The 16,053-nt window shown below is 41.1% G+C and overlaps 1 protein-coding gene and 1 pseudogene across 1 annotated transcript; one reads left to right on the top strand and one right to left on the bottom strand.

The window, feature by feature from the left end:
• Positions 1-200: 200 nt before the first annotated feature.
• Positions 201-7,013, bottom strand: LOC138332083 (uncharacterized). Its single transcript, XM_069280033.1, has 2 exons — positions 4,854-7,013; positions 201-1,859 (listed from the first exon to the last, which is right to left on the bottom strand). Coding segments are annotated over exons 1-2 (402 nt in total). The 5' UTR covers positions 5,255-7,013; the 3' UTR covers positions 201-1,858.
• Positions 7,014-7,699: 686 nt separating this feature from the next.
• Positions 7,700-14,725, top strand: LOC138330702 (uncharacterized; annotated as a pseudogene).
• Positions 14,726-16,053: the final 1,328 nt, after the last annotated feature.

Genomic DNA, 16,053 nt, shown 5'->3' with positions numbered 1-16,053 from the left:
AGGATTAAATGGCCTTCTCTCATACTGATAATTCTGACAACATTTGACTCATTTCCTATGACAAATGACCAAATAATGCGCAAAAATGTGTTTTTCCACTTCTTCAAATAGTAGGCACTAACATCCCTAGTTTGTGCTTCCTACCACAAACTAACAAGCAGCAAGCTCTGTTCACTCAAGGAATTAACGCAACAAGGATATGGCGAATACTTGGCACATCTTAATGAAAAAAGATGGCCGATAAGTTTTATTATATGATCTTTCAATTAAAGTTTTCAATAAAATAAGGTTTTACAAAAAACTATGAGTGAAGGTGCGGCTTTAAAATCGCCACACAGTACAATATCCAGAAATTTTACAAGAGAGAACAATATGCTAACAATAGCAAACATACATTATACATATAAATGGTACACATACAAGTACAAAGAAAGCGGTGACAAAATATTACGAGAGAGAACAATATGCAATAAATGATAAAATAACAATAGTAAATCTACATTATACATATAAATGTTACACATAGAACTACAAAGAAAGCAATGAGTATAAAATAAATGTGGATAATAAGAACAAACAGGGATGTGGTCTGGGTGGGTAATGAAATGTTGATAGAATCGATTAATGGCGCCTGTGAAAATTTTTTCTGTCCGCTGAAATGAGTAGTGCGCAAACTCATAAACAAAGCGTGGTCACGTGAGCTGATAAGCCAATCAGAAGTAATCAAATATATACGCAGAGGCGGTAAATTTGAAACGACTACAAGGAGGCGGTAAATTTGAATCGTGTAAAAAATCGTCTATTGCATAGACTCTTTATTTTTCCACTTCTTCAAATAGTAGGCACTAACATCCCTAGTTTGTGCTTCCTACCACAAACTAACAAGCAGCAAGCTCTGTTCACTCAAGGAATTAACGCAACAAGGATATGGCGAATACTTGGCACATCTTAATGAAAAAAGATGGCCGATAAGTTTTATTATATGATCTTTCAATTAAAGTTTTCAATAAAATAAGGTTTTACAAAAAACTATGAGTGAAGGTGCGGCTTTAAAATCGCCACAAAGCTTCATATAAATATAACCTATAACACAATATATGAAGCTGCCGCCACCCTTGCTGCGTATGAATGAAATACTAACTACAGACCTGATTACCAGTTAAAATTATTATAGAAAAAATACCAGTGGAAAACATAAAGCAAAATAGGAAAGAATAAAAAACTATCTAGAACTTACTGGAAACAGTGAAGCAAGTTAAAACTTCAGAAATGTAAGTTAAATAGGTGAAAATGGTTGGAGAATATAAACTATTTTGTTCAAACTTATTTCAAGCCGACAACACAATGATAGTTGTTAATCTAGACAAAGAAAATAATCGACAAATTGAATCAATATAAATGTATAAAACAGCAACAACTAGCATGTTGAACAAAGAGGAGTACTGCCACAAAAAGCTGTGTTACCTAACTGGTATTAAGATAGCCTGAGCATGTGTATTACAACAATAACTGAATGCTATAAATTATAGTGCAAAAATAGAAAAAACACCGGAGAGAGTTTGCATGAACAAGACAAAACTATTACGTCCCATAAAATTGGGACCACTTAATGTAGACTTGTATCCCATCGAAAGTTTAGTCTAGAGCTAGGGCGTACCGCCACAAAAGATCCGAGCATTACCTTAAACAATAAAAAACATGCATAAAAACATATAAAACATATATAATGTAAGGTTACAAGTTTTAACCTTTGTAAAAAATTTAACTTAATATGTCTTACTGTTCACATGTAACAGCTCGTGCAAAATCTAATTAGAAGAGTATCAGCCAGATCCAGGGCGTACCGCCACAAAGGATATCTAACAGATAATAAAAACAAAATAAAACACTGTAATCTAAACATTAAAACAAGAGCAGCTACTATTCTCAAATAATAAGTACATTGAAAATAACATTAGACCAGAAAAATCTGAACCGGGGCGTACCGCCACTATGGATCAGAACTAGCTGGACATGGAAATAAGATACAATTACATCAACTATCAAGCACTAGACAGAACTGGGGCGTACCGCCACCATAGTTCTCACCTATGATAAATACCCAATCTAGTAAAATCTTAGCTAGACAGATACATCAACAGGGGACCAACCACTACCAAGTACCCTACGTTACGGAATGTTTGCCAAACCTTGTGAACGAATGTAGACTTTAAAAGCGTCGCTTTTCCAACGACCTAGAGATCGGATTTGGGAATCAGAAAGACCTAATGAATTTGCAGCAAAGGATGCCCCCCCAATTCTGAAGGAGTGACCTTTGAAACGTGACACATCAAGGTGGCACAGTGACAAGCATTGTTGGACGAGGGAATCAAAACGGTTTCGCGGGAAGGGAAGTCCTTGGCGTGTTAGAAAGAGGCATCCTGCTTTAGAACCACGAAGTTTTAAATAATTGATAAGGTATAACACTGGACAATGCTTCTGGGGCATGGCTTTGACTGGAATAGTGTGAGGTTTCCCACTGATGTTGTGCTTAAAATGACGAAATGTGATAAATATTTGATTTGGTCTTTTGTCTTTAAATTCAACATCAACATCTGCTAATTGCAACAATTTCTTAGCTTGCGCTGAAGTATATGCTAGCAATTCCCCTAAACGAGCTAACGCATAAAATGCTAGTGTAAAGACCGCTGCTAAGAGAGACTGCTCGTGTGGGCAACTAGTAACTTTGCAGATTTGTTCACAAAGTGAATGCAAAATTGGAATAGTTATGGGCAGTCTCGTGTCGAAAGAAGGGGCCAGACGTGTAGCACCTTGAATGACCTTGCGAACAAAGAAGGATTTGGTAGGGTCGTTTAAACCATTTAGCTTATGTACATAGCCTAAAGCTGACAACTGTGACGTTATAGAAGCTGAGGCATCAGTAAAAAGCTGAATTGTCTCTGAGGTCTCCCATATATCTGACAAGAAGAAGTTTTTTCCATTAAATTTGTCTAAAAATTCAGCCCATAATGCCATATCAGCTCTTCCACCCGCGTTAAGTCTAATTTTATGACCCGATTTCTTTATGCCCTTGGTCAAGTCTATCATCCGACGCAGGAAGGGCCGACCTGGTATCACGACACTAGTTGCAAATTGTAATGTCCCAATTAAAGATTGTAATTCCTTAAGGTGACTTTTTTGCGACATTTGAAATCGTGGCATAAAGCTTTACATTTAGATAGTTTGTCTTGTGGGAGACGAGATTCCATGACAATAGCATCAAGAGTGATTCCTAGAAAGGGGAGGATTTTATCCGGTCCAAAAGTTTTTTCTGTTGCCAAGGGAACCCCTAACTGTGAACAAAGTAATTGAAAATCTTGTAAACTCGAAAGGCATTTCTCATAAGAAGGTTCAATGAACAAAAAATCATCCAAAACTTTAACAATGGCTGATGTTCTGCCTCGCTGATACATGATCCATTCAATAGCAGAGCTAAACATCTCAAAAATTCTGCAACTTTCTGCAAGGCCCATGGGAAGACATTTATCAAAATAAAATTGACCTTTCCAATGAAAACCAAGCAGATGGTGTTGACTGGGGTGAATTGGAATAATCCTGAAAGCTGATTCAATATCTGATTTGGCCATAAATGGTGTTGGAGTACATTTCAAGAAAGATATTGCGTCCTGAATTGTTTGATACTGTACCGACGTAAACTCCTCATGAATACCATCATTAATAGAAGAACCCTCTGGAAAACTAAGGTGGTGAATGAGTCGGAATTTATTGGATTCTTTCTTAGGAACAACCCCTAAAGGGCTTAAATGAAAAGTTGAAAATGGTGAGTTTGGAAATGGGCCTGCAATACGACCTGCTTGTATTTCTTTAGCCAGTTTTTCGTCAACAATTTCAGGCATATCTTTAGCCGATACCAGATTATTGCAGAATTCATGAGATGGCTCACCTTGAAAATGAAATTTAAAACCTTCAGTAAAACCATTCACTAAATAAGAGGCTTTTCCCTGGTCATAACCCTGAAGGGCACGAGCAAGAAATACTGGATCAACCGGCGAGATTACTTTATTGTCCGAAGCGCCATTGATGCCCGCGGGCATTTCCACGATAGGGGAAGCGGTAGTTGGATGGATTGTTGAAACGTTGGCCGAAGCGTGGCCCACGAAAGCGAAAGTGAGGGGGACGAAAATTGCCATGGGTAGATGACCCTTGGTTGCCCTGATAGCCCAAAACCGGGCAATTAGAGCTGGCATGTTTCGCCCCACAAACTCCACATTTGTGCAGAAATTTGCACCCACTGCAATATTCACCACGCGCGTAGCGATGACAGACATTTGTATTTTGAGACAAGTTTGCGCGACGCGACATGGCCTCCTGCCACAATTCCATTTGGCATTCATCCCAGCGAAGATGACATGCAGGGTTGGCCATCAACATTCTAAATGTTTTGTCATAATATCGCCAGTCTGCATGTTTTGCTGCCAGATGACGGACCATCGACATGTATTTAAGCAGTTTGGGAAAAACCTCTTTGTTAGCATCTATGCTACAAAACACAGCAATAAATATATTAAAATGATTTGTCCATTCATCTATTGATAGAGTCTTTGGTGGACCAGATTTCCTGACTAGCTGAAAGGATGGTTTGTCATCATTGGTGTTGATGACCATAGTCATGTTCCCATCAGTGTCTTTATCTGTTAACGTGCTCATGTCAACGAATTTATTTGCCAAAATCTTTTGTCGAACAATGTCAGAGACCATCAAATGTAAGGGTAAAGATTGAGACACGAAATGCCTCGAATTGTCAGTGTCTGTCTCTACGTCATCATGAGAGTTGGCTGGAAAAATGCCCTCACCAATAGCCATTGTTGTGGATGGGGCACTTGACATGTTGGCAGTCACAGTTGTTGCAGTAAACTGGGTGCTGGGTGGGGATGTGGTTAACTCGACTGTTGTTGGTGTTGCTGCTTGCTGTTTGAACAGCAGAGGCATTGGGCACAGGTACATCTATTGGCTGAGCAGGGGGATGAATGTGTGCACGAGCCTCCTGCATCCCGGCTTCAAAGGCTTCTCTGATGAGGCCCTGTAATTGTGAGGAGGCCATCGTGACCTCTGGTGAACTGGAGACAGGAATAGTAGGCTCGGCCCCAGAAGCTGATGTTGCTGTAGAGGCTGACGCCTGGTTGATTCGACTCCGTTTTGACACTGTAGCATTGACATATTGGTTTTGCAGGGCAGCTCGACGCTTAGGAGGCATTATGGAGTATCTGGAATTAAATAAGTGTGGCCAGCAATAATGAAGTTCACAAGAATTCCTTAGTTAAAATTAAATCAAAATTGTGCATAAAATAACATGACGCTTTTGTAGACTTGAACTTTGATAATTCCAGAGTAAGTCCCCAATTATTAAGAACAAAGAAAACAAACATTGAAATTAATAATGTAACTGCGAACTTGTGACCTTAAATAAATAATTGTAATTGTAAGTAAACATTATCTCTATATATATATAGTTAAAGAACTGTTATTATTCAATTAAAAATTATATCAGAAATTCCAATAATAAAGGGGTAACAAATTGGTGCTCTTAATGTAAAAAGAATAAACAAAACAAAATTAAGATTATAATGATAGTATATTGAATCAATAATGACAACAAAACAACTAATAAATGTACGCGGGCACTTAGGCAAATAAAATTATAATGTTTTTGAGATGAACGCGGGCACAAAGGCAGAATAACGGGTACACGACAAAGCAACCCAGGGTTTACACCTCTGCCTAAACAGATATATGGCGTATATGTAAGCCAAAATGGCGAACAAAGCCCCGAGAAGCTGTGTACAAAAACTTTTTTTTTTTTTTTTTTTTTTTTAGATCTTATTGTTATTGATAGATCTTATAGAAAATGTGGAATGTCTTGATTCTTGAACAGAATGGTACATAAATAAATCAAATTGTCTTAATACTGTAGAAATACCTAGATGTCAGGCCAAGTGCCTGTTGCAAACCAACACAGGGGGAAGGGAGACAACTCCTGATAACTATGGGAAACAAATTAACGTTTGAGGGAGTATAAGATACAACCTTTGATTGACCTATAATATGGCTTCATATTATGAAAATGCACACCATCTTGACACAGAAGTTCGTTTTCATTCCAAATCTCACGTGTATGTTTCCAAAATACTACTCCAGGTATCTCCAAACTACGAGCCAGCAAGTCATTAGTCTCGGCCACCCGCGCATTGTAAACAGAAATAGGAACATCCCCTTTATGCCGACGCGTCCGTTCACGGCGAAATAACTGACACACAGCAACTTTTTGAACACCACAACGAAGAAGACTATGCACGAAATCAATAATCGCAGCGACGACTTGGTTGGGCTGAAAGTTCGGCCTACTGAGATCATTACCGCCGCATTGTAAACAAACAAGCTTATAAGAACTGGAAGCGTAACGGTGAAAACGGGAAACTAAACGAGCGATATTAGCACCCGGAATCCCAACCAGATGAACAACATCGTTTGAGAAGCCAAAATTATCACGCGATGGGGATGCCTGTATAAACTTTTCCAAACGAGCGATAAAACTGTGGCCGAGTACCAAAACATGAGCTAGGTCAGACATGACAGATGTGGCCTTGGCCTTGTGACCTGGTTTTGAGCTTAATCAAGCGAAGAAAAGTAAACAAACTTACCCGGAAACGAAAATTGATGATCACTGCCAAATAGTTACATGTCGTTGACAGATATGAAGTCAAAAGAGTACTTGAAAGTGCAAATAATGAAATGTTGATAGAACCGATTAATGGCGCCTGTGAAAATTTTTTCTGTCCGCTGAAATGAGTAGTGCGCAAACTCATAAACAAAGCGTGGTCACGTGAGCTGATAAGCCAATCAGAAGTAATCAAATATATACGCAGAGGCGGTAAATTTGAAACGACTACAAGGAGGCGGTAAATTTGAATCGTGTAAAAAATCGTCTATTGCATAGACTCTTTATTTTCCCAATATAAACTACAGTAAAATTAACCCCCTCCCCAGGGGGAAACTAGAGACCCCAGGGTCATATAATTCACAATTTTTGTAAAGGACCTTTAGACCTTTCTATTTATGAAAAGTATTTGATTCTACCACATCTGTGAGTAGAGAAGAAGATTTTTGAAATTTTACTCAATTTTACCCCTTTTGGCCCCTCCCACAGCCCCCTGGGGGGTGGGGACCATATAATTCACAATTTTGATTGGCCTTACACCTTAGAAGGTTTGTGCAAAATTTCATTGAAATTGCTTCAGCAGTTTTTGAGAAGAAGTTGTAAATGTAAATTGTTTACGGACATACGACGCACGACGACGGACAAAAGGCGATTAGAATAGGTCACTTGAGACTTCGTCTCAGGTGACCTAAAAAAAGTTTAAACTTTAATAAAAAAGTGCTTAGAATTATTAATTGCATATCTAAACAAGAGGCCCAAAGGGCTTTAACGGTCATCTGACTACCTTGGTAATAGTAAAATTAATTTCATATGGTGTCACTTTGTCAGGACCATGTCAGGATCATTTTCCATTTCCTTCCACAAATTTTATTTCAAACAAGAGGCCAAAGGGCCTAAACATATAGGAATTTAATTAGATAAAGTGTCATAGTAGCGTTCTTCAACTTGGGATCAACCAGAGATGTAACAATACTTTGTCGATCCATGTCAGGATCATCTCAGGCAAGTTTCAGCCAGAAGTTGAGAAGTTCAAAATGTGTTTTCAAGATGGCGGCAGTGGCGGCCATCTTGGATTTCGGATTGACCCGAAAAATAACAACACTTTGTCGGGACCATGTCAGGATCATTTCATGCAAGTTTCAGCCAAATCGCACTGGTAGAACTTGAGAAGAAGTTCAAAATGTGTTTTAAAGATGGCGGCTGTGGCGGCCATCTTGGTTTTCGGATTGACCCGAAAAATAACAACACTTTGTCGGGACCATGTCAGGATCATTTCATGCAAGTTTCAGCCAATTCGCACCAGTAGAACTTGAGAAGAAGTTCAAAATGTGTTTTCAAGATGGCGGCTGTGGCGGCCATCTTGGATTTCGGATCGACCCGAAAAATAACAACACTTTGTCGGGACCATGTCAGGATCATTTCATGCAAGTTTCAGCCTAATTGCACCGGTAGAACTTGAGAAGAAGTTCAAAATGTGTTTTCAAGATGGCGGCTGTGGCGGCCATCTTGGATTTCGGATCGACCCGAAAAGTAACAACACTTTGTCGGGACCATGTCAGGATCATTTCATGCAAGTTTCAGCCTAATTGCACCGGTAGAACTTGAGAAGAAGTTCAAAATGTATTTTCAAGATGGCGGCTGTGGCGGCCATCTTGGATTTCGGATCGACCCGAAAAATAACAACACTTTGTCGGGACCATGTCAGGATCATTTCATGCAAGTTTCAGCCTAATCGCACCGGCAGAACTTGAGAAGTTCAAAATGTGTTTTCAAGATGGCGGCTTTGGCGGCCATCTTGGATTTCGGATCGACCCGAAAAATAACAACACTTTGTCGGGACCATGTCAGGATCATTTCATGCAAGTTTCAGCCAAATCGCACTGGTAGAACTTGAGAAGAAATTCAAAATGTGAAAAGTTAACGCACGGCGGACGACGACGGACGAAACATGACGACTATAGGTCATCCTGACCCTTCGGGTTAGATGACTTAAAAATAAACCCATCACCGAATAGTGAAATATCTTAGGACATTTACAAAAGATCAATGTATTTAGAAAATTACATAGAAATGAAATTGGTATATCTCCATGGTTAGTGACGCCCACATCCTCTTGACCTGTCACCCGCAGAGCACTGTATCCATTCGCAACACACTTATGCACATCGCACGTCATTTTATCGACGGCCGCCACGCACTTTATCCACTCGCCCTGTAGGTAGGGCATTAGTATTGTACCTGCTGCCCCTATTGCATGATCGTAAAAGGCGACTAAATTTAAGATATTATATTTTCTCTTCTTCCTAACTGACTTTATCTTTCCTAATGTCTCCCTTGGCACCGCCTCACTTTTGGGCATGAGTTGAGCGTTCGCCCCTGTGAGGAAGGCTCTGGGTTCTGTCCCCTGGCCGAGACAGACCAAAGTCTATAAAAGTGGTAGTTTCTGCTCCTGCTTAGCGCTCAGCAAACAGGGAGTGAGACGACTGGTTCGCCCGTTGTCAGTATAATGTGACCGGGTGAGGTGTGTTGCTTAGTGTCTTCGGCGGCATGCTTCAGTGATATAGCACTACAAAAAGGGCAACAGTTCAAACGTCCTATTAACAGCTATGGTCATGTAAGGACGGCCTCCCATGTATGCGGTGTGTTGCGTTTATGTTGTGCGAGGTGCGTGTTTTGGGAGACTGCGGTATATTCATGTTGTGTCTTCTTGTATAGTGGAACTTTGCCCTTTTTATAGTGCTATATCACTGGAGCATGCCGCCGAAGACACCAAGCAACACACCCCACCCGGTCACATGATACTGACAACACAACACACCGCATACATGGGAGGCCGTCCGTACATGACCATAGGTGTTAATAGGACGTTAACTAATCAAATAAACAAACTTTATCCACCTTTGTTTGTTTGATTAATTGACGTCCTATTAACAGCTATGGTCATGTAAGGACGGCCTCCCATGTATGCGGTGTGTTGCGTGTATGTTGTGCGAGGTGCGTGTTTTGGGAGACTGCGGTATATTCATGTTGTGTCTTCTTGTATAGTGGAACTGTTGCCCTTTTTATAGTGCTATATCACTGAAGCATGCTGCCGAAGACACCAAGCAAAACACTCCACCCGAAACACACTTAATCCATCCCTTTTTACTTTACACGTATATGTAATGAAGCTGCGGTGGTGCGCTTCGTTGCTATATTTTCCGGAAATTATATTAACCGAGACTTTGGCGGGAATTTGCTGGGCACGAGATCTCGGGACTGCGGCGAGACTTTCAGTTTTCTACCGGGCCTTGAGAGATGAGGGTTGTGTTTTTGAATCCTATGTAATTTTTATATATTTGTCACCCATCCTTTCCCTAATTTGCTGTTATCGTATAGTATGGAAATGCATTAACATTACTGTGTGTGTATTTTTCGCTGTCAGTCGATATTTTTGCTATATTTTTGAGTTTGAAATACTTGTGAAATTGTGCAATGTTGGACATGTCTCGCTTTTAGACGGGTTTCGATAGTAATTAGAAGTCTTCATTCTTGTGTTGAGAGCCGTTGGTAGGCTGGAAAAGAGTGGGAGCCTCCGTTAGTGAGTTTCGGGGTTAACCGTTAAGGAGATATTTTGAGAATCTTCGCTGGAGAACGGTGTTTGTGAAATTGGAGGTAAAACTATTGATAATCGGCCTGGTGTGTAGCGCCACGTGCTCGGTCTTTCATTGATGGGTAGGAGTTAATTCCGATAGCGAAAACGTGAGAATATCCGCAGCAAAACTGTGCATTACACACTACTTCCCACTGAGCCACGCGGGTATTTTCTTGTTGTCGACTTTACACATGTTAAATATTAATAAACTGTAAAATGAATTTGATGTCGTCCATTGTTCATACTCACTAGTACCTTTGAATATTGTGGCGAGACATAGGAATCTGCAAGCTAACGCGGCAGTCGAACCCAGAGCAAAACAAATTAATTGTATCATTCTTACTCTATGCTAATGACTACGGTCGTAGAAAAACAAGTCGTTACATATACATGTATTTTTGTTACAAAGAGTCTTTATTCTAAAATCATTTCATTTTATACCTTCCAGCGTCTGTGAAGACAGGGAGAAAAGAAAACAATGAATTATTTTGAATCGACTATCCCAAATTATCTTCCGAATGCTTTTCAAAGTTTTTAGAGTGACACGTGACACCTTTGAGGTGCTATGTAATCACATAGGCCAATGTACTGATTTAAAAACTAGAGTGGTCCTGGGAGGCAGAACACCCGTGTCGTTGCCGAAGAATGATTTGATGACAATATGGTACTTGGCATCCATGGAAACTATCGGAGTATGAGTGACAGATTTAATGTCACAGATTTCACTTTTCTCGCTGCCAGAGGCCAGGTGTTTGCCGCAGTGCAAAAACACTTAAGGATAAATTCCTAAAATGGCCACTACAGGAGAAGCTGCGTGAAGTCGCTACAAATTTTGAGAATATTGGAGCATACAATTTCCCTAATATAGTAGGAGCCGTTGATGGGTGTCACATTCCGATTGAAGCGCCAGCAAATGAGCCAAACTCCTATTACAACAGGAAAAAACTCCATTCAGTGATTCTTCAGGCTGTATGTGTAGATGATTTATCCTTTTCCCACATTAATGCAGGCTGACCTGGATGAGTTCATGATGCCAAAGTTCTCCAAAAGGAATCGTGATAATTGAAGTAGACTTCAAGATGTTTATGTTTTTTCACATTTGCTACAGTATTATTTATATATGTCAGATCAGGATGGATCATGTTTATTAGAAATAATAAGTGTTTCAGTTTTATTAAGATTAAAAAGTATTTCCCATTTATCTGCCCAAAGAGATATTCTTAAAAGATCCTTATCTAAAATTTCAGCAGCAGCTACTTGATTATTATTAACATTTATATAGATTAAGAATAGATATGGCCCTAGTACTGAGCCTTGAGGCACACCAGTGGATCAATTTTTCGTAATGACTTGTATCAGCGAAGCTCTTTAAGCGCGTCGAAAGTCGAAGCTCTGCTCCGGTAACATGTAGATAAGCATAAGTGCATACTACCCCTGTTCGATTCGTCAAGAGCTGGCGCCCTCCGGCGAGGCGGCTAAGTCACTCGATTCAAAGAAAAAGTGAACCGGTGGTGCAATCATTATTATTATCAAGATTATGAACAAGATTATCGTGATTATTCTCTTTTTCAGGTTATTACTCCTGGTCTTCCAATCCAGAAAAAAATGTTAATTGCAACGTTTCAGGAGATTGATAGCAAAAAGGCTGTTAAAAATAAGTGGATCAAAATATCGCAGGTAATGAAGGAGCATGGCTATCGATGTACCTGCTGCCCCTAGTACATGATCGTGAGAGGTGACTATATTTAGGATCCTAACTTCCTAACTGACTTTATCTTTCCTAATACCGCCCTTGGCACCGCCTCACTTTTGCCCTTGAGTTGAGCGTTCACCCGTGTGAGGAAGGCTCTGGAATCTGTCCCCTGGCCGAGACACACCAAAGTCTATAAAAGTGGTAGTTTCTGCTCCTGCTTAGCGCTCAGCATACAGGGAGTGTGGCGACTGGTTCGCCCGTTGTCAGTATAATGTGACCGGGTGGAGTGTGGTGCTTGGTGTCTTGGGCGGCATGCTTCAGTGATATAGCACTATAAAAAGGGCAATAGTTCCACTATACAAGAAGACACAACATGAATATACCGCAGTCTCCCGAAACACGCACCTCGCACAACATACACGCAACACACCGCATGCACGAGAGGCCGTCTTTACATGACCAATTAATTAAACAAACAAACAAACTCCTCATACCTACACCTATCACGGAACCTAAACATGCATACAAGCCAAATACTTTGATACAGGCCCCTGTAATGAGCACAATTACTAAACAGGGCGCACTGTTATTTGCTGATTTGCTGCATGTAACTAGAACGGAGGTACACCGGGGTGCAGCTGCACGACCTAGCTGAGAGCAGACAGGATGGGGACCCACAAAGCAACCAGCCACAACAGTACAGCCCAAACAACCAATATCATCTTTCAAGGAGATATTAACCAGAGACAGTCGGTGCCCAGATTCCTTGCTGTTATCGGACGAAGCAGATGTCGCGGATTTGGAGAGAAGGCTGTCACAACTGCGCATGACGGTGGTTTGTTTGTTTGATTAATTAACGTCCTATTAACAGCTATGGTCATGTAAGGACGGCCTCCCATGCATGCGGTGTGTTGCGTGTATGTTGTGCGAGGTGCGTGTTTCGGGAGACTGCGGTATATTCATGTTGTGTCTTCTTGTATAGTGGAACTTTTGCCCATTTTATAGTGCTATATCACTGGAGCATGCCCCGAAGACACCAAGCAACACACCCCACCCGGTCACATTATACTGACAACGGGCGAACCAGTCGTCCCACTCCCTTTTTGCCGCTAAGTAGGAGCAAAACTACCACTTTTATAGACTTTGTTGTGTCTCGGCCAGGGGACAGATTCCAGAGCCTTCCTCACAGGGGCGAACGCTCAACTAAAGGCCAAAAGTGAGGCGGTGCCAAGGGAGGCATGAGGAAGGATAAAGTCAGTTAGGAAGAATAGAAAAGATAAGATCCTTAATTTAGTCGCCTTTTACGATCATGCAATAGGGGCAGAAGGTACAATTCTAACGCCTTGCCATGACTGTGGACAAAGGTGTGATTTCCGTTCCGAAAAAAGAACACAGAAAGTGGTCGTGTCTAAAAGGAGTCTGTCTCAACCTCTTGGCGTGAGGATGCTGACAAGATTAGACAGCAATTGATGCAACAACAAGAGCGGCAACTCCAACTTATCGAAAGATTGGATCGCGTGACTGATTTGGGTTAGCTTGATAGATCTTCTAGACCAATAAAACAGGAAAACCTTAAATCCAGCCAAACGGTAAGGCCTATGTCTACAGCTAGTAAGGGAAAGTTAAGGTTGACCCCTAAATCATCAACGGAGTCGGGTACACAGAGTCAAGCCGTCCGGTGTTCTACATCGGCCTCAAGGTCTCCGTCAAGGTCACCTAAGAGTCGTCATAGTGACACTATTTCAGACTCTTTGTCATCAGGGACTACAATCTCTCACAAACTGGGGACCAAGGTATCTCGTAAAGGTAGTGATTCACAATCATCTCGTATGGAATCTTTAGGCGCGTGTCCCACATCTACTGGGTCAAGGTCACACCGACATACTAAGTCAAAGTCGAGGTCATTAGGTTCATTCTCATCAGAGGACGACTATCGATCATCAGCAAACAGAGGACACAATAAACACAAATCTTCAACGTCGCATCGGGGCCGAGACAACAGTCGTGAGAGGAATAGGAAGTCCACAAGTTACTTCAGTTCCTCTGACAGTACTTCGGTGGAGGAGAGTCCTGAACGATTTTCTAAATCCTGTCGAGGCAATCCAACTAAACTGCCAAAGAACCTGAAATACGACAGTAATGCAAACTGGTCATCCTTCAAGCAGAGGTTCGAGAGTTTCAGGTCTGTGCTAAAGTGGTCCGACTCAGAGAGCAAGGACTATCTCACCTCGAGTTTGAAAAGTGAAGCTTTAGATTTCCTCACTACAAATATGGAAAATTCATGCTCATACCGGAGCATTTTGAGGAGACTTCAAGGAAGATTTGGTGCCAAGGAGCTGAAGGAAACCTCTAAAGCGAAATTTCAGCAAGCTCAACAAAAGCCTGACGAATCACTAGAGGACTGGGCTGATAGAGTGATGACGTTGGCCACACCAGCTTTCCGAGATTTGCCAGACATGCCTGCCCATCAGGAGGCAATCTCCATATTCGGTCAAGGCTGTATTGACCAGGAGGCTGGAAAGCATGCCTGCTTTGCCAATCCGGGAACAATGGAGGCAGCCCTTGATACGGTCAAATACCATCAATTTATCACACAAGCGGTGGATGCCACAAGCAGAAGAAGACGGCTAAAGAAAAAGTGGTAACTATCAATGCTGTGGAGTCCCTATCTTTGTTTGATTAATTAACGTCCTATTAACAACCAGGGTCATATAACAGCCCATGGTGGAGGATATGATTGAAAAGGCCTTAGGCATTAAATGATGTCAGGGTTAAGGACACCTTTCCTTTCCCACTTGTGGAGGTTTGCTTGGATACTTTGTCAGATAGTATCTGGTTTTCTAAACTGGATGCAAACTCAGCGCACTGGCAGGTTAAGGTCAGCGAACCAGACCGAAAGAAAACTGCCTTCTTAGCTATAACGGGTTATTTGAGCACGTGAGAATGTGATTTGGATTGACCAATTCCCCCGCAACCTTCTCTCGTGAAGTCAGTCTGACACTACGGGGATTAACATGGAAAATCGTGTTTTAATACCTTCGGGTCAGATGACCTAAAAGGATGATAAATGTCAAAAAAGAGCACCAATCCTGAAAAATTGTTAGGGAGTAGAAAACAAATTTCTGTAAGGAGTTCAGGCGGAATAAGAGAAGGGTTGTTTGTGTCAGCTAAGGTACTATTCCCACGTTCATCGATACAGGGGCAAATATTACTATTTTTAGTAATACTTTTATACAGAACTTAGGGACTGACTTAAAACTGTTCCTGTAGAGATAGATTAAGTAACAGCTACTGGGGATAGAAAACCTTTTGTTGGAGAGTGCGAGGTCAATATACAGTTAGGATCAAATATGTTCTTGCACAATGTACTTGTAGCAGATATAAAGGACAAAGGAATCATTGGTATGAATTCCCTTCCTAAGAATTCCTGTGATGTGTTGCTTAGTAAGCAGTGTATAGCGGTTCAAGAGTTGCTGTCGTAGAGAAACAGATTGTTCCCGCGAATAGTGAGATGATTATGACGGGTAGATTTATGGATCCTGTCTGGAGGGAAACTAATGGATTGGTAGAGCCCTCACCAAGATTTAAGCAGTCAGAGAATTGACCCAAGCAGAGGAATAGTTCCCTTTAGAGTAGTTAGTCTAGGCAATGAACCATACACCATACACAGGGAGACTATAGTAGCTAATGTAGAAGCCATATATAACTCCAATATTAAGGAACATATTGTTAGCCAAGTAGTGACCGACCAAAGACCAAATAAGCAGGATATACCAGAACATTTAAATGATGTTTACGAGATCTAGTCACAGTTTACCCGCTGAAAAGACTAAGTTACTTAAAGACCTGCTGATTACTAATCAAGATGTCTTCTCCAAATCATCTGATGACATGGGGATGACTGATTTAGTACAACATAGATAGATACCGGTTCTACCCGCCCTATCCGACAAAATCCTAGAAGGATCCCCCTTTCTAAAGTTCAAGAGGCAGAACAAGAGATTAAGGATA

Source organism: Argopecten irradians, chromosome 9 (genome assembly GCF_041381155.1).
Source record: "Argopecten irradians isolate NY chromosome 9, Ai_NY, whole genome shotgun sequence".
Taxonomy (NCBI): Eukaryota; Metazoa; Mollusca; class Bivalvia; order Pectinida; family Pectinidae; genus Argopecten; species Argopecten irradians.
This window is presented reverse-complemented; position numbering and strand designations above follow the sequence as displayed.